Source organism: Bos javanicus, chromosome 19, assembly GCF_032452875.1.
Source record: "Bos javanicus breed banteng chromosome 19, ARS-OSU_banteng_1.0, whole genome shotgun sequence".
Lineage (NCBI taxonomy): Eukaryota > Metazoa > Chordata > Mammalia > Artiodactyla > Bovidae > Bos > Bos javanicus.
In genome coordinates, this window is record NC_083886.1 from 51,396,092 (window position 1) to 51,414,331 (window position 18,240).

General features: G+C 52.1%; 2 protein-coding genes across 6 annotated transcripts in view; both read right to left on the bottom strand.

The window, feature by feature from the left end:
- TBCD (tubulin folding cofactor D) overlaps positions 1-1,307 on the bottom strand; it is a 148,660-nt gene extending 147,353 nt beyond the window's left edge. For 2 of the 5 annotated variants that reach the window (XM_061392425.1, XM_061392423.1), the window contains exon 1: positions 970-1,307. In XM_061392425.1, the coding sequence (XP_061248409.1) occupies positions 970-1,177 (208 nt within the window). In that variant the 5' untranslated portion in view covers positions 1,178-1,307. Of the gene's footprint in view, positions 1-830; positions 883-933 lie in introns of those variants that run through there. The other 3 variants (XM_061392424.1, XM_061392422.1, XM_061392426.1) reach the window with 3 other exon arrangements.
- An 867-nt stretch (positions 1,308-2,174) lies between these two features.
- FN3K (fructosamine 3 kinase) lies at positions 2,175-11,329 on the bottom strand. Its single transcript, XM_061392438.1, has 6 exons — positions 10,817-11,329; positions 8,470-8,621; positions 7,387-7,478; positions 6,779-6,861; positions 3,477-3,599; positions 2,175-2,618 (listed from the first exon to the last, which is right to left on the bottom strand). Exons 1-6 carry the CDS (start codon positions 10,955-10,957, stop codon positions 2,280-2,282), a joined length of 930 nt encoding a protein of 309 aa, XP_061248422.1. The 5' UTR covers positions 10,958-11,329; the 3' UTR covers positions 2,175-2,279.
- Positions 11,330-18,240: the final 6,911 nt, after the last annotated feature.

Genomic DNA, 18,240 nt, shown 5'->3' on the forward strand with positions numbered 1-18,240 from the left:
CACTGCCTGCTGAGAGCCAAGCTGAGTTCTCCCCTTCATTAGGACTCATACTTTCCATGTTCCCTCTGCCACACACATCAAGCCATGTGCCCTCCTAGCCCGCTCATACTCTGGCTTTCTTAATCCCAAACACTCTGGTTTCTACTCCTACCAGCAGCTAGAACCGTTCCTATCAGATTCCACGCCCACCTGGCCTATGGCAGTTCTCATGAGCCACACACCTCCACATCTGACCACTCCCCATGAATGGGAAAGCCAGCTTTCACTGCTCCCTGGATTTTCACCTCACTCCCAGGACAGTTCTGTGCCTGAGGTATTTTCAGTGCTAACCCAAGCAGCCAGTCAGAGAAAAGGGCACAATCAAGCAACTAGCCCAAGTGGCAGAGTGGGATTTGAACCCAGGGAGGAGTTGCTCAAGTGAGTGGCACAAGTCCACCAAGGCAAAATCATGTAAAATTTCTATAGCTACAAAGGTCCCCAAGGACGGTTTTACTGAATCACAAAACCCTAGTTATCTAACCACGGGATCTTAAGGAATCGTTTGTAAGTTATCCATTATAGACAACGGCAAGGGTCTGTCTAAACCTGGAGAACCTAGTCTGACTAAGCATCTTGCACTGCCCGGAGCAGCGCTACTGCACTGGGCTGCACGCACGGTCTTGGCAGAGCCACGGGGGCTGAGGAGAAGGCTCTGGGTGGGGGCCCCCGCCCGTTCCTGCATGTTGGGCCTCTCTTGCTCCCACTGCCCCGTTCACACAGCTGTCTCGGAGGAACTGCGCTTTGCGGTGGGCCCAGGACAGGGTGGGGACAAGGACTGGGAAATGACCCACCCAGGGGAGCTCCACCATCCCTACTCGTGACGGTGGAGGCCCACTGCCCTCCATCTCTTAGGCACGCCCGTGTCTGGGGCCGCAGGAAAGGAGACTTGCACACCCTGCACGCTGTTCCCCGCCTCTGGCCCGTGCGCACCCCGAAATCGCTCCAGGGCGCCCTCCCGGGCCGAGCGGTCAGCGAGCACCGCCGGCAGGTGGCCGAGCAGCTCCCGCGTCTCCGCGCTCTCGCCGAATGACTCGAGGGCGGCCCCGCAGGCCAGAGCCGCGTCCTCCCCCGCATCCTCCACCGGGTCCTCCGCAGGGTCCTCAGCGGCGCCCGCGGCCGGCTCCTCGCTCAGGGCCATCTTCCGCAGCCGGACTACGCCCGCGCGCGAGGTAAGGGCCGTGGGACTAGGCGGGTGGGACGCTGGGCACGGGATGCTCAAGAAGCCTGAAGCTGAGAAGGCGGCAATAACGCCAGCCCCGCCCCCACGAACTCCGACCTTGCACGCCAGCCCCCGCTACGGAACGCGCCGGCCACCAAAAGAGTGCGAGCGGAGGCCGTGCCGAGCCCGGGTGGGGCAGGGCCCAGGGGACAGGGGCGGGGCGGAGGCGGAGCACAAGACTCCGGGCCGGCCGCGCCTCCTTCCCCGCGCACGCGCGCTGAGTTTCCCCGTGACCGCCGACAGGTGTCGGGAATCTTTCTACCAGACAAAGCAGCCCACAGGTGCGCAGGCTGCAGTGGGAGATAAGAAGGGTTGACTGGGCGCTCGTAACGCCCCGAAATAATTGGTGATGTGGACGGCTTGGTCTTCAGAGACCCACACTTGGGTGGCCGCGGGGCCCGGCAGCCCCGCCCCTCCACGGTGACACCCCGCTCACCCTGGACACCCCGTACACCTACCAGGGCACACCCGCCACCCAAGACTCCCGCCCGCCCCCCCTCTTGTCGAGCAAAACTACCAACTGCAAAATGGAGCACGGGAGAGGGGCAGTGGCTCCAGTACTTGAGGGGTAAGGGGGCTTTCTCCCACCCGCCCACCTCAGTAAGGGTGGACTTGAACACAGCCCCAGAGCCACTGCTCAAGAGTTGGGCCCATTTCATAGTCCCCAATTCTACCTAAGCCAGAAACAGGAGCCCTGAGTCCACGGCGGGGACTGTGACACCAACTTCTGCCTAACCAAACCCCAGATCTGTGTGAATTTCTGTACAATTGTCATGAAAGTTTCCAAACTCCATGTTCCCCCTAGATTGGACTAGGTGATGAGCCTGGCAGAGAACTTGCGGGTGGTCTGGGCCCCCAGTAAACTAACCCAGCTGCGTGGAGGACAGAGACGCAGGTGAAACTAAGACACACACAGTTCCATCCCTGACACCCCCACGGGCTTTATTTGTTCCTGAAACTGCCTTGGTGCGGCTGCCCTGGTCCCTTGGCAAGCAGCTGGGCAGGGGACACAGGCGGGCTGCTATTTGAGAAGCTTCCTCATGGTGCCCAGGGATGGGCTCCTGTACTGCCTACCGAAGTGGTTCCAGTGATTCAGGTAGTTAAAAAGCTGATAGAGCAGCAGCCGCCTGTCGAATCCTGGAGCCTTGGGGACCTTCTGGTGGTAGGCAGTGAAGAAGGGCCTGGGAAACCCCCCGAACATCAAGGCAATCGCCAGTTCAAACTCAGAATGGCCGTAGAAGGAGGCTGGGTCATAAATAATGGGCCCGCTGTCATCCTCTGCCACATTTCCCGACCATAGATCCCCGTGAAGAAGGGCAGGGACAATCTCCAGGCCACAAAACAAATCCGGAATCTTCACCTAAGAAAATAATTATGGTACATAGAGTTATCACAGGCCTGGGAGCCACCGTCTCCTCATCCAATACTTGGAAATAAGGTAAAGAGGACCTTGTGTTTACTCAGGGTCCAACTACCACTGCCTACTAAGCCCACAGATAAATATCCTCTGACTCCAGGGGAATGTAATTTTGTCTTGGTATTTACTGCTAATTTAGGTCTAAAAGCTCTACAACATTAGTGATTGTCATACAGTAGAGAACCTCGGAGGTTATAGTTTTACCGTTGTGTAGAATATGAATCTGAGTGAAGTTTTTTGTATGTAACTTAGCAAACTTTCTCTGCTATTCTTTTATTTCATAGCACATATATATCTGTACCTCTTTTGTAGCCTGATTATTTCAGTAAGGAGTTCAATAAAATTTCTTTTATGCGTGCTCATGAGGGACTGATTTTCGAGTTCTGTTTTTAACATCTTGAGAGTTCTGTTTTGAAGCCAGTCACTCGGGCACCTGCTGTTCACACCTGCTCTAAAAGGTAAGTCATTTGTGCCTTGGTGGAAAGAACAGCATAAGAGTGGGCAAGAAAGTAGCAGTAAATGCCACCAATCACAAGTCAAACACCTACATTTCATGCGAGCAAAGTTTGAGGTTAATATCTGATGACCCAGGAAGTGAGAGGTGCTCTCAGGGGCCACCCCCTTCTCAGTTTCCCCATCGAACCAATAGTCAGGACACTTATGTGTCCATGATTTGCCCAGCCCTGCTCCAGGCTCAGTGGTCCCCTCTCTGGCTCTGTTCTAGCAGAGGGGCCACACAAATGTGTTGGTAAGGCTCGTAAGAGGACAGCCCTTCTCCCAGAGGATAATTGCTGTGCCCACCTGTAGCTGTGACCAGAGTTCCCGTGCCTCTCGGTCAGCATAATCCTTCTCAATGAGGTCCAGCTGTGCTTGGAGCCGGTGCCGGGTGAAGAAGGTTGGCCAGTCATCCTGCCACTCGTTCACCTGAGTGACAAGGGAAAGGGAGGGGCTGGTGCTGCAGCTGGTGGTCATAGGACAGAGTTATGCGCGGAAACGGCCTAAACCCTAGAGCAAATGCTAAAAGAGCACAACACATGTTATCATTGGCCAACAAGGGAGCCAAGGTGAAAGCATTAAAAAATACTTAGTTAATTCAGAAGAGCATAAAGAGTAAAGGGGGAACAAAGAACAGATAAGACAAATTGAAAAAAAAAGAATGACAAGACGACAGATCCAAACTCAACCATATCAATAAGTACGTTAAACATGAATGGTCTGTAGACCCCAGTTAGATGACAGATCAACAGGTTGAAAAAATAAAGCAAGACCCAATTATAAGCTGTGAATAAGATACACACTTTATACATAAAAACGGAAACAGGTTAAAAGGATAGAAAAGATAAATTGTGCTAAAAGAAAGCTGGAGTGGCTATATTAATATCAAAGTAGATTTCAGAGCAAAGACACCGACTATAAAGTCATTTCACAATGGAAAGAGAGTCAACTAATGAGGAAGATATAATAAGCCTAAATATTTATGTCCCTAATATATAGCAAATCAGCACCTGAATAGATGCTCCACATCCTTAGTCATTAGAGAAAATAGAACTTCACTGAGATAGCACTTCACATTCACTAGGATGGCTACAATTATAGAAAAAGGAAAATACCAACTGTGTGAGGGTGCAGAGGGCCTGGAACTTTCTACACTAGTGGTGCGAATGCAAAATGATATAACCACTTTGGAATATATTTCGACAGTTTCTTAAAAAGTTAAATATCGGGCTTCTCTGGTGGCTCAGTGGTTAAAAAATAAATCCGCCGGCCAGTGCAGGAGACGTGGGTTTGATCCCTGATCCAGGAAGATCCCACATGCTGCAGAACAACTAAGCCCGTGGGCCAGCACACTGCAACTAGAGTAGCGCCTACAGCAATGAAGACCCAGCACAGCTCAAAATAAGAGATAAATGTTTTTAAAAAGCAAAATATGAACCTACATATGACCTAGTCATTGGCTCCTAGGTATTAACCCAAAATAAATGGAAGCAAAAAGTGCATAGCAGCTTTATTTGTAAAAGCAAAACTTGGAAACAACTCAGATATCCATCAACCAGTGAACGGATAAACAGACTGTAGTTTATTGTACAAGGAATGGATTTTTGACATGTGTAACAACATGGATGAATACTGAAATGACTGCTGAGTAAAAGAAGCCAGACGAAAAGGAGCACACACCATATGATTTCATTTACATTAAATTATGCAAAATGCAAACCCGTCTATGGTGACAGAAAACAGATCGGTGGCTGCCGGGGCAGGGAAGGGCAGGAGGAAGACATTACAAAAGGGCAGGAGGACACTTTTGGGGTGAACTTTTTGACACACTGACCTGACTGTGGTTAGTGGTTCACAGGTGTGTACACGTGTCAAAACTTACCAATCTGTACACTTTAAATAAGCGCAGTTTATTTTATGTCAACTATATACCTTAATAGAGTCGGGTTTTTTTTAAGATGCAAAGCTTATTTTATACAAAGGGTTACTTAATGAAATTCCTTAAGGGAAGAACTTTCCAGACAACATGCACCCCCGGTCAGCATCCTGTGCTGAGGGCTGTGGTTGCTGAACCCCTGGGTTCATCCCCTTGGTGCTAGGTGTACCTCAAGAGAAAACGGGAGTTCCCCTCCCCAAATGGCCTAAGGCATATGGGATGGCATGCCCTCCTGCCCCATCTCCTGCCTAGGCCCATGGTGTCCCAGCCTTGGTCTTCCTCCTAGATGACCAGGTCATAAAAGACACAGACTGTGTTTGGAGCTGGAGACCGGCATGGCTAGCCCTCCACCTAGAAAGAGGGGCCATGATCCCCTCACCCACAGAAAGACATGAACTTCCCCTGAGCTACCAAAGGCAGGGCTACCTGGGTTCATGGCTGGTGGGAGGACCCAGGCTTCACCTGGACAGAGGACCAGCATGTGTGGTGGTCAGGGTCTGTGCTCTGAAGTCAGACAGGGCCACACTCGGGCCCCTCTGCTTACCAGCTGCACAACTAGACCCCGCCTGGCTTCTCTGCACACATCGTTTTCCCCATCTATAAAATGAGTCAGTGAAAACCTGCCTCCTGAGGTTGCTATGGAAACTAGGGAGCTGAGTTGGACATGGCAGCAAACAAACCGTGTCAGTACTCTGACCAAGCCAGTGGTCCCAAGGGGGCTCAGCTCAGGGTACCATCATTCAGGGTTGCCCCATCGATGGCTGAAGCCCCTTAGGGCCCACTCGGTTGTCCCAAGGAGCAGGAAGCTTCCTGAAACTTCAGGCTGGACCATCCAGGCTGTGTCCATTGGACGCCATGTTCTGTACCATCTTGTCACAGCACAAGGAGGTGGACCAGGGGTCCTCCCAGGTCTCCCACCCCTTCCTAGCCAGGCTAAAGCTACACCAAGTTGGTTCATTGATCCTAGACTCCAATGGGGGTGCTCAGTGGCTGCCTGTGTCCCTAACAGGCCAGCTCCATCCTCACCAGCTTCACACATTGGGGTTCTATGTACAAGTTCATTCCTCAGTTCTTGAAAAATCAATGTATGAGGTCAACCGAGCCTTTGTAGACTTGCATTCTTAAACTCGACATCTGAAGCAAGACAACAAGCCACATTTGGACACACTGGCCTGGAACCACTATTGTGCTGGTCACTAGCTCCATGTAACCCCCAGGGGAGCTGGCCTCAGCAGAGATTCATAGGGTCTTAGTAATCCTGGTAAACCATGGGGTACAGTTCTAGGTACCCCAGATCTGAGGGCTGGCCCTTGACTCAGACCCCAAAATCTGCCTCCAGCTTCATAAGGATTTTGCTCCTAGTGACTCTGCCTGGGAGAACAGCCCTCTGTTTACACTGTTCTTACCACATGCCCTCCTGTGACATGGCCTTTGCACCTGCTGTTTCCCCTACTTGGAATGCTCTTCCACCTGCCCCACAGCTCCTTGCCTCCTCTGAGCTCAGCGCAGTGAACCTCAACATCAACTCTTCCAGCTCACACACTGCTTTCAGGAATCAGGTAGTCAGACTTCCTGGTGCCCAGGGGACTGGAACTCTGTTATACACAAGGGGTGGAATGAGCAGCACTGGAGCGCCAGGAGCTAAGCAGGCACGCCCTTGCCAGGCACTCACCTGCGGGATGAAGCCGCAGCACGTCACTGTGTGGAAGCCGAACTTGGCCACATACCGGGGCCCGGCACCCTCAGCCCTCTGGCCTGTTAACAGAAAGAGCTGCTCATCTTTCTCTTAATGTCAGACCTCAGCCAAGCATCAGGACCACACTGCTAGGATATGGGTGGCTGAGGATGTACTCCAAGAACATCGTGGGGGCACACAGCCTGCCACATCATCCCAGATCCCTGAGCCCCACAACAATCCCCCCTTGGAACCCAAGCCTGCCCAGTTTCCAGGGATATGATACCATGGTCACCCAAGTGTGTGGCCCATGGTGACCCATGGTGTCCAAGGTCACCATGGGATGACGTGGTAGCAATTGGTCCACACAAGACCAGCCAGAACATGCCTGTCTCTAGCACATTGGACAACAGGACTGCGTATAAAGGAGTCATGAGCCAACTCTACTAACTTATCATCAAAACTCTTTTTTAACAATCTCATTTTTCACTCTGCAGTCTGAGCAGGTGGCATGAAACCCAACCCATTACTAAAATGTCCCCCCAAGCACCTACCCAGGGTAGACATACCCAGGTCAAGGGTTCACAACAGCATTCTGAACATACCCACTCTGTTCTCCTCCTCCCTCAGCTTCTCCCCGAGCTTCTGGTTGTAAAGGTGCAAATCTGCCATCTGGTCTCCAAGTTTTGATGCCTGACTGAGGATAGAAGAAAATGTAGCCAACTGAAATAAGAAACAACAACCAGGGAACATGTTCCCTTTTGAGAAATGTTTTAAATACCTTAAAAACAACTCTCTGTTCTTTAAAAAGTGAAAAATGAACTGCAGCAGGCAATGATCTTCTCCAAAACATCAAAATAGTGTAAAATCACCCAAGAAGGGAATACCAGGAATTAAGGATCAAATACTAAAAAAGTTAAGAAAAAAAAAAGCTCCAATTTTTGTAAAAACAAATGTAAATCACAAAAAAGAAAACAACAGTCACACATCATAGCTGTGACTGCTCCCTGCCGCTGGGATGTCATGTGCCTTTAGTCTTCTTTTCACGAGTTTGCCTCTTCCACCATTTTCTAAACAATAAACATACATAACTTTGGAGCTCCCCAGGTGGCGCTAGTGGTAAAGAACCCGCCTGCCAGTGCAGGAGACATTAAGAGACTCAGGTTCCATCCCTGGGTGGGGAAGATCCCCTGGAGGAGGGCATGGCAACCCACTCCAGTATTCTTGCCTGGAGAATCCCATGGACAGAGGAGCTTGGCAGGCTATATAGTCCATAGGGTAGCACAGAGTCAGACATGACTGAAGCGACTTAGCATGGCATAACTTTAATAATTAGATTTCAGATAATTACTAGATCAGACCTCACTGCCCATACTGAACAGGCACTGGTGTTCACTAAACACAGAGTAACAGATGGTTCAACGTGCTTATTTGGTGCAGCTTTGTGAAGCCAAACTGGCCTCAGACTGGCCCTGCGTGAAAAGCAAGAGCTCCTGTCTCCATCAGGGAGGCAGGTGTGGCTCTCAGCCCTGCCTCTGCTCCTGCACTGAGTGATGTGGGCAGCTCAGCAAGAGGCTGTTCCCTCCGCCTCTCCTGTCTCCCTCTCTCTGTCCCTCTGTCCCCTCCCTCTGTCTCTCTCTCAAATACGCACACACACACTACACACACGCACACTCTCTCTCTCTCACCTCCTCAGGCCCCTCATCTTCAGATGCTCCATCACAAAGGCAGCCCCACCTCCAGGCAGGTCAATCACCTTGATGGGCCGAGGCACCCGCACCAGGCCAGTGCTCCGAAGAGCCTCCAGGCTCGCCATCTCCCCCTCAAACATCTGCCGGGCCTGCGTCCAGAACATGGCTGTGAGCTCCGAAGCCAACAGTGGCTCTGCAGCCCGGCTGAAGCCAGGAATCACAAGTGCCCAGGACCTCCGGATGACGAAAACTGACTGGAGAGCAAGGCATCAGCCCCGCAGAGAGCGGGATGCAGGTGGCCCCCTTCGGATAGAAAGGAGCTACAAAGACGAGGTTGCACAGGGAGCTTGGGGTGGACAGGATGCTGATGTCTGCAGCAAGCGCCTGCCCTGAGAGGTGAGGAAGCACAGGCCATGGTAGGGGGGCGGGGTGCTGGGGGTGCTGGGAGCACCATGGAGATACCGTGGGGCCTGCTGGGGTACTGGGAATATCATGGGAATACTGTGAGGTGCTGGGAGGCCATGGAGTGTCGTGGTAGACCATGGGGGTGCTGGGGTGCCACAGGGTGCCATGGGGTACTGGTGGGCAACTTGGAGTGCAGGTTAGTGGAGGATCCAGGGTAGGGCCTGGGTCCCCTTCCAGGTTACCTGCCCCCACAATATCTGGGGCACTTACAGTAAATGAGGGGCAGCAGGGGGCAGCATGGGAATGTGACTAGGGCACACACTTGGGGCACGGGAAGCCAGGGGCTGGGGGGGTCAGCTGGGCCTAGACTTGGGTCCAGGGCCAGTCTCCAGGGGCAAGCAACCGGCAGGGCCTGGGGGCTTGGAAGGAGCCATCCACCCCAGCCAGGAAGAAGACAGTCATGCCCCAGGGAAGCAGAACAGCCTCTACCGGGACCCAGGGGTCTTCCTACTTCTAAAACATTTTGCACAAATATCCCAATTTTAAATTACGTGAACTCTCACTTCAGGTACAGTACTCGTGGGTTTGAAATGTGTTTGTTATAATATGATTTGTGACTATCTCTGGCTATAGAATTAACCCTTAGGAACAAGTCCAAAACATCTATGTCCACATAAGAAAAGAATTCCATCTTTTAATTCAAGTACCTGAGGGGAGAACCTGCAAGACGTCCTAACTGCCAACCTGCACCTAGAATCATGGAGTGGGGTGTCCAGCGACCCTTAGTCATGCTCCAGGGTGAGCTCCTAAACATAGAGGGGCAGCAAACACCTGGGCTTCAGCTTGCCTACATGCTAAGGGCTTCACCTGTCCCCTGTTCTCATGTATTGACTGAGCACCTACTGTGTGCCAGCACCGAAGCTTTCAAGGGTGAATAGTGGTATCCCAGTCTGGAAGAGCTTTCAGGAGCCAGCTGTGAAGGTTCTAGGGCCAGTGTGAACCTGGAACCCAATAACACTTCCCAGTAGGTGGCACTGAGTTATTTGGGTTCTGAAACCAGCGCCAATGGAGCAGGGAACAGACAACACCAACCCACTGGCCATCCTGGACCGTGCTGCAGGGAGACTAGAGGCATCAGCCTGGGATTTCCTCCCCTCCACAGCCCGCCCCTCCACCCACTGCTGCATCTCAAAGGGGCTTGGCCCTTGGGCCTCCCTGGAGTCCCCCACCAGAATCAAGGGGACGCCATCCTTGGCATCCTCGGCACTTTCTGTGGGTGCACACACAGAAAGTCAGCCATACTGACTTTCTCCACCTGTGAATACATCTATGGAAATATACATGGAAAGTATATGTAACAGCAATATTTCAGGCTGGCGATGGAAATCAGGTCCGAACACAAGCAAGGCCTGTGAGTAGAAGAGCAGGGACCTGGCCCTTAAGGTCGGGCAAGGGTCCCTCCTGCCTCTTTCCATCTGCCCAGGAGGACCCAGCCGCTAAGGGGAATGCAGACTAGCGCTGGGTCCCAGGGGAGAGGCAGAAGCAGCTCAGGACCCCAAGCCTCACCTCCATGTTTGATGGGTAGGGAAATTAAAACAGACACCGAAAACGCCTGTGCATCCAGGCAAAAGGGAGTAAATTAACCCCGCAGCAGAGAGAACCGTGGAATCCTGCAGAAAACGCTTGAGCCCTCCTCCCGCAGCTGGTGCTAGCCCTGCAAGTCCGCAAGCTGACCCCGCGGCTATGACGCCAGGGTTGGCCCAGAACCAGACCACAGGGCCCCCTACCCCTGCGCCCCGGGCCCCCTCGCCCCACTCCTCCCCTCTCCCACTTCCCCCAGCCCTCCCCTCCCCGCAGCCCCTTCTGCTTCCAGCTCCGGAGGCGGACTCAGGCCGTGAGGGAGGAGTGGGGTGGGATGGGATGGGTGAGGGGCACGCACCAGAGTCCTGTGGTTAATCTTGACAAACACGGGGCCGGCATCTGTGTCGTAGGCGCGCCCCTCGCTGATGCCGCCGACCCCGGGGCTCCCAAAGGCGCGCAGGGTCGCGGTGCGCAGCTCGGCGCGCAGCAGCTGCTCCATAGAGGCGGGGGGCAGAATGGGGCCGGGGACCGCGCAGAAAGCGGGCCCGAGCTCAAGCTCACCGCTGACGCTGCCGAGGCAGCTGTCCGCCGCGGGGGAGGCTCACGCTCTGCGCGGCCTACCGGCTCCCAGCGGCTCCCAGCGCCCCGATGTCCTGCCTCCGGGTCCGCCTCCGGCGGGGAGGGGTGGGGTGTGAGGGCGGGGTGCTGTCAGGCCGGGCAAGCGTTCCTTGTCTCGCACCGGAGGGCCAAGCGCGGTGGTCCTAGCCCTGGGGTAGAAGGGCGGGGTTCTCTGATGGGGGACAGACTTGGGGGCGGTGCCCTCCCGTGTGTCCACAGTTCTTGAGCCTGGACCTGCTGGGGATTTGCCCAGGGCTCTGTAGGGCCTGACCTCCCCGCACTGAGGTTCCCTGAACCCTGCCGGGGCCTTGGCCCAGGCTCCTCCCACCCAGCCATACCCAGGACAGTCCAGGGGAGATTGCGGTCCCTGGGATGCAGGTCCCAGGCCTAGCTCGGTCTCACAGGCTCTGTAGAAGGCTGGGGGTCTCCACCATGTCATGCCAGGCCCCAGGCATGCCTGGTGACACCAGTTGCTGGCACTGGGCTTTCTCATTAGGGCACCTGGTGCCCATCAGAGATAGAGTGTGCCCTTGTGGTTCTGATACCCCACCAGAACCACGGGCAACTGACCCCACCCTGAGTGGGACTCCTGATTACAGAAGCCAGCTGCCCTGGGAAGGGAGCTTCAAAACACACATGCGCCCTATGCACATGTCTTTGCACACAGGCATGCATAAACGCATACACATGCCCTTGCACACACAGGCCCAAGAGCAGGTGGGCAGGAGATTGTGTGGCATCTGCAGGAAGGGCCTGACTTCCCCCTTGACAGTCCCCTTCCTCCCAGCTCTTCCTCTCATCCTGGTTAAGTCCAATCTCCTATCGCATCTTGAGAAGGAATCTGACAGCAGAGCTGAGCTCTGGCACTTCTGCAGATGTCTTTATTCTTGATGAGCAGTCCTGCTGGGTAAGGAACTCCGGGCTGTTCTTGCATCACTGAGATGGCTCTGCAACCTCACTTTCCAGCTCTTATGCCATTGAGAAGCTGGAAGTCATTTTGATTCTTATTCTCTGTGTGGACATTGTTCTGTCTCTCTGGAGGTCCTTCCGTCCTCTATCACCAGTACCTGACAATTCCTCAGGGAGGTGGCCAGGTTGAGTCTCCTCTGGGCAGGGCAGGTGAGCCCTTTCAGGATGGAAACTTAGGTCCTACACCCCTATGAGGTTGCCTTCAGCTTCTTCTGTTCTCTTTATGATTTCCATTGTTTTCTCTGTTCTTTTGGAATTCCAAATCTTTGGTCTAAACCCAGTCCCAAGGTTGCTGGGGTCAAGTGCCTGTGAGCTCTGCCCTCCAACACCCTCTTGCCCCCTTTTGGGGGAGACGCTGGACTTGACTGAGCCCCATTCTGGGCCGTGGCCACAGTTTGCCCAAGCAGGGTCTGAACATGCCAGGTAGCAGCCAGGCAGGGGCAAACCATCTTACTGGCCCCCAACCCAGGCACTGGGGCTACCCCCCAGGCCTCCCAGCTCCCATCTGAGCAGCCCGGGTCTGAAAGCAGACCCCTCAGCACAAAGACAGGTGTTTAGGAGACCACTCTGACACTGCAAACCAGCCCACCCTCCTTCCACACCTTTGGTTTATGGTCAGAAACTCAAATGGGAGATGTGACTCAGGCACATCCAAGCAGCCCCTGACTCACTTCAGCCAGTCTCCTTGTGCTACTGGTTCCCCGAAAACCAGAATGATGGCTGCAAAGGTGCAGAAGGCACCTCTCAGCCCCAGGTGTAGCCCAAACTTAAGAAGCTGCTGCAAGAGTCCTCAGGAAAGGTGTCTGGGGTGTGGATCATGGTGGTGGGCCGGGCCAAGATACTGGGGTCCCTAGGCAGAGGAGCGACTGTCCTGCTCATCCAGACCCTTACCATGAATACCAAGTCCAACGGCACTGAGGAGAACGGAGCCCACAACCAAATGTGTCCTGCCACTCCACGTGGGGGAAGGCTCGGGGCGGGGGGATGTAATGCTATTTAGAAAAGCAGCACCAAGGAGTCAGCTGACAGCACTGGCCCTTGGGTGCTGTCATTCTGAACAGTCCATTCTGAAATCAGGCAGCTGGGACAGGGGTTGGGGTCCTGAGGCCTGGCTGCCAGCAGGGCCGGTGGACACTGTCCAGGTATCGAGGCTAGACCACTATCCTGGCCTCCAATGAAGTGTTCTGGGTTCATGCCCCTCACCCAGACTCTGGGAAAGGGAGGGGAATTCTGATGTCGCTTCAGAATTCAGAGATGGCTGTGATGAGGCGGCTGTTCCATGCCCTCCACAGTTCCCTACCACTCTGATCCCTGATCACTGTGTCTGAACAACTCTCAGTATATCCACATACTTCTGCCTAAGAGGAAACCCCAGCCAGGAGACTAGTTCTCACAAAAGGGACTTTTGGAAGCAATTTCCCTGGAAGACCAGGAATTCCCTGGCAGCCCAGTGGTTAGGACTCTGTGCTTCCCCTGACGGGGGCAGCTTCGATCCCTGTTCAGGGAACTAAAATACCACAAAGAGCATGGCGTGGCTTAAAAAAAATGTTTACTAGGAGACCATGAGGAGGAGGACAGAGCAAATTGCCCACTCACCCCACCCTGGGAGACAGGCTCTAGACAGGCTGAGCAGTGCTTACAGGCAAGGTACCCACCAAGGAGTTAATCTCCAATAACCCCTTGGGTATTGCTACCTGGGCCCACTGTATTTTTTTTTTAATATTTATATATTTAATTTGACTGTACCAGGTCTTAGTTGCAGCATGGGGGTACCTTTGATCTTCACTGCAGTATTTGGGATCTAGTTCCCTGGCCAGCGATTCAACCCAGGTCCCCTGCTTTGGGAACACAGAATCTTTGCCACTGGATCACCAAGGAAGTCCCTTTACTTTTTAATTTTTTTATATTATTTTTATATTCTACTGAAATATAGTTAATAGATGTTAATTTCTGCTGTACAGCAAAGTGATTCAGTTATACATTTATATATTTGTTTCATATTCTTTTCCATCATGGTTTATTATGGGATATTAAGATAGTTTCCTGTGCTATACAATAGGACCTTGTTGTTTACTTACTTTACAGATAGTTGCTTGAATCTGCTAATTCCAAACTCTTAATTTATCTCCTCCTATCCTTTTTCCTCTTTGGTAACCATAAATTTGTTTATGTCTGTTTCACAAGTAAGTTAATTTGTCCTATTTTCAATTTCACATGTAAGTGATATCACACAGTATTTTGTCTTTGTCTGATTTACTTAAGTATGATAATCTCTAGGTCCATCCATCCTGTTGCAAGGTCGTTAGTTCATTCTTTTTCATGGCTGAGTAGTACTCCATTGTATACAGGTACCACATCTTTATTCATTCATCTGTTGATTGACATTTAGATTGCTTCCAGGTCTTGGCTATTGTAAAGAGTGCTACTACAAATATTGGGGTACATGTATCTTTTCAAATTAGTTTTCACCTTTTCCAGGTTTTTGCCCAGGCATGGGACTGCTAGATCACATGGTAATTCTATTTTTAGTTTTTTAAGAAACCTCCATACAGGTCTCCACAGCGACTGCACCAATTTACATTCCTACCCACAGTGTAGGAGGGTTCCTTTTTCTCCACATTCTCTTTAGCATTTGTTATTTGTAGACTTAATGATGGCCATTCTGTCTGGTGTGAGAAGGTACCTCACTGTTGTTTTGATTTGCATTTCTCTAACAATTAGCCAATAGCGAGCATCTTTTCATGTGCCTGTTGGCCATCTGTATGTCTTCTTTGGAGATATGTCTACTTGGGTCTTCTGCTGAACCCATTTTAGAAATGAAGGAGTCAAAGTTCAGGTAAAACTTAAGAGTCCCCTCTTACACTGGTCTCCTGGCCCCCAGCGCAGCTTGGTTTCCATTACACCAGAAGTGGAGGGTCTCCAGGCTTCTAAGACTGTCCACCAGGACGGTTCCTAACTCCTCCAATAGGACGTCATAGACATATAGTCCTGTGTGATGCAGGTTAAGTGTTTGCTAGATTCACGTCTGTTTGGAGCAAAGTGGCACTTTCTTCTGGCAGTTGGGTGCACTGTTCTCTGGAACAAACTGAACTTCTTTCTAAATGAGCATTTTCCTCCCTGATTTTGGCTGTAATATCCCAGATTCCCTCTGAATCCCAGACAGAATACATCCCATGTGAAAGTGAAAGTCACTCAGTCATGTCTGACTCTTTGCAACCGCATGGACTATACAGTCCATGAAATTCTCCAGGCCAGAATACTGGGGTGGGTAGCCTTTCCCTTCTCCAGGGGATTTTCCCAACCCAGGGATCGAACCCAGGTCTCCTACATTGCAGGCTCATTCTTTACCAGTTGAGCCACAAGGAAAGCCCAATACATCCCATAACATCATCCTATAACAGAATCCCAATTATTTACAAGTGTCTTTCTGACACCCTGAAGACGTGAGGCTCAGGACAGCAGTAGACAGGGCCCTCCATGGCCACCAACTTATCTGAGCTGGGGCTTTGCACAGCAAGACAGGACCTGTCAGAATCCCAGCTTTTTACAGTAGGGATACCCACCCAGGTCAGACTCTCTTCTACAAACATTCTCTCTCTGTTGTCTCAGCTCATACTCTGAGCAATAACTGAGAATGAGCCCAGGAATGATCTCAAAACCCAAGCCCTGAAGACACACACTTCACTCCCAAGAGACTTCCAGCCTTTGCCTCGAGTCTGTTCTGGAAGCCACCAGTTATATGATTTTATGATGTTTCAGAAGCAGAAAGTTAGAACTGAAGGAGGGGAAGGTGAGAGGATATGGGGACAAAGGGAAGTGGTAAATGAGACAAAGGGAAAAGTTGTAGGTGAAACCTTAATGATGGTGATGACATGCCATAAACTGGGGAGGGGGTCTCTCAGCACCCCACACCCAAGATGCTGTCAAGGGCATAAACTGGGCACACAGCTAGCTAAGGCCCCTTAACATAAACAAATGACCTGAAACATTTTTAGGCACACAGGGGGATGGTATGGACAATGAAGACTGATCATGAAGGCGGTAAAGGTCACTGGCCTCCTCTGTTTAAGGTAGAAAAGCCCATATTTCAGGTCCACTTTCATCAAAAGGATACAAAGTAAGTAACTTTGGGTAGAAAGCTAAACTTCTGTTATCTGAAGACTTCCTTCTGGAAAGCTGATGCCCTGATAGCAGCAGATAACCAGATGTTTTGATGTAATATTCCTATTTCAGTAAGAAATAAGTGCCACTGTCCCAGAGCCAGCTCCTGCATGGGCACCTGGGGCAGCTCCTACCTCCCTTGGCCTCCTGAGGTGCTCGACCACCCCAAAGGGCACAGGCCTCTCCTCTTGTCTCAGTGACGAAGGAATCCAGGAGCTCCAGAGCTAGCCCCTGAGGGTCTAGTCATATTTCCCCCTTCCTTAAGGGGTCAGCAGGCCGCCCTGCAGGGACGCCAGCCACACACCTGCCCCTTGAACTCGCGCCTCTCAAAACCTCCCTCGCGCCTCTCAAAACCTCCCCCACCCCAATCCATTTGAGCCATCCTCTCCTCAGACGCACAGAGGAGCCTTCAAGGAACAGAACACTCCACAAACAGTAACTCTGGAGAGGCCAGTGGCCTTTGGCCTGAGGTCTATACAATTTTGGCAACCCTTTATATAGGAATATTTACATACTTATGAATACAAAATGAGATGCCAAAATAGTTATTTTAGAATAAACTACCACAGCAAAGTGCAGTCTAAAAAGCTGACAGAAGGGATTTCCCTGGTGATCCTGTGGTTAACACTCTACGCTTGCACTGCACGGGGGCACAGGTCTGATCCCTGGTGAGAGAACCAAGATCCTGCATGCTGCACAGCAAAAAAAACCGCTGACAGATACTGGCACCATCACAAAAGCTGGGAAACACCACAGTATTGTCACCTGAGTGCCTGCCACAGCTCTGGGATATGCCCCAACATCCTGTCTTGACCACGCTGACTGGCTGCCCCTCTAAGATGCGGTGCCCCAGCAAAGCTCTGGCCTTGGCTCTCATCCCTGGTCATATTGGGCTGACATGGCGGGGGAGCCACTGTGGGGCAGAAGCACCTGCTCCCTGCGGCACAGCCCCAAGATGACTCTCCTGGAAGGGGTCCACCATCCTCCTTGTCAGGGGGCCCATGTCCTGTCCCTTCCCCAGGCTGCCTCCCCATCTTAGAACCTGGAGGGTGGAGTGTGGCCTGCAGGAAAGTCCACTGGAGCAGAAGGAATGCCTCCCTGTCACTAGTGACTCCCACAATGCCAGTTGGGGCTTCCACCCACTGGATGGTTTGTGTGAAACAAGGGACATGAAATGGAGCCCCTTCCTTTAAGATCCTCTAACTAAACAAACACACATCCACCAGTGTCTGCCTGCTAACCCTTCTGCTTCTCCCCAGTAGACCACAGAGAAGGAGGAGCACTGGGTTGCAGCTCCCAAAAGGTCTCCATCACAGAATGTTCTCTCTGAGGAAGACTCAAGTCTGGCTACTGCCAGAACCAAAACCATCTGGGAAACGACGTCTGTGTAATGACAGGTGTGAACACAGCAGCACACATGCCATCACGATAAACCTGGTGGTGGGGGGGTAAACCTCCCACGGAGACAGTCATCAGGTTCCTCAAGGTCAGAGTGAAAGTCACTCAATTGTGTCCAACCCTTTGCAACTTCATGGTCTGTAGCCCACCAGGCTTCTCTGTCCATGGAATTCTCCAGGCCAAGAATAAGAATACTGGTAGCCACTCCCTTCTCCAGGGATCTTCCCAACCTAGGGATTGAACCTGGGTCTCCTGCAATGCAAGCAGATCCTATACCATCTGAGCCACCAGGGAAGCCACATCAAGGTCATAGTAAAGGTGCTAAAATTCTGGCAAACAATAGTCTAGGAATTACTACGTTTGAACTTTTGACAACTACAAGCTCTTAGAAGTCACAGTCTGGACAACTAGCACTCAAGTGAGAGGGACACATGGGGACTGCAGGGTGGTAGGAACTCACTGATGGACCCCCAGGCACAGCCCCACCCCCCCATCCACCTGGTGGGATTTCTCAGCTCAGGGCCGGGGCCCCAGGAGGAGAAAAGGAGCCAGGGATGCCTGCTGAGGGGTGGGAGGGGACAGGTTTCTCCCCAACATGCCTCCTGGCCCAGGCTGGGCCTGATCTGGGGCACCCGA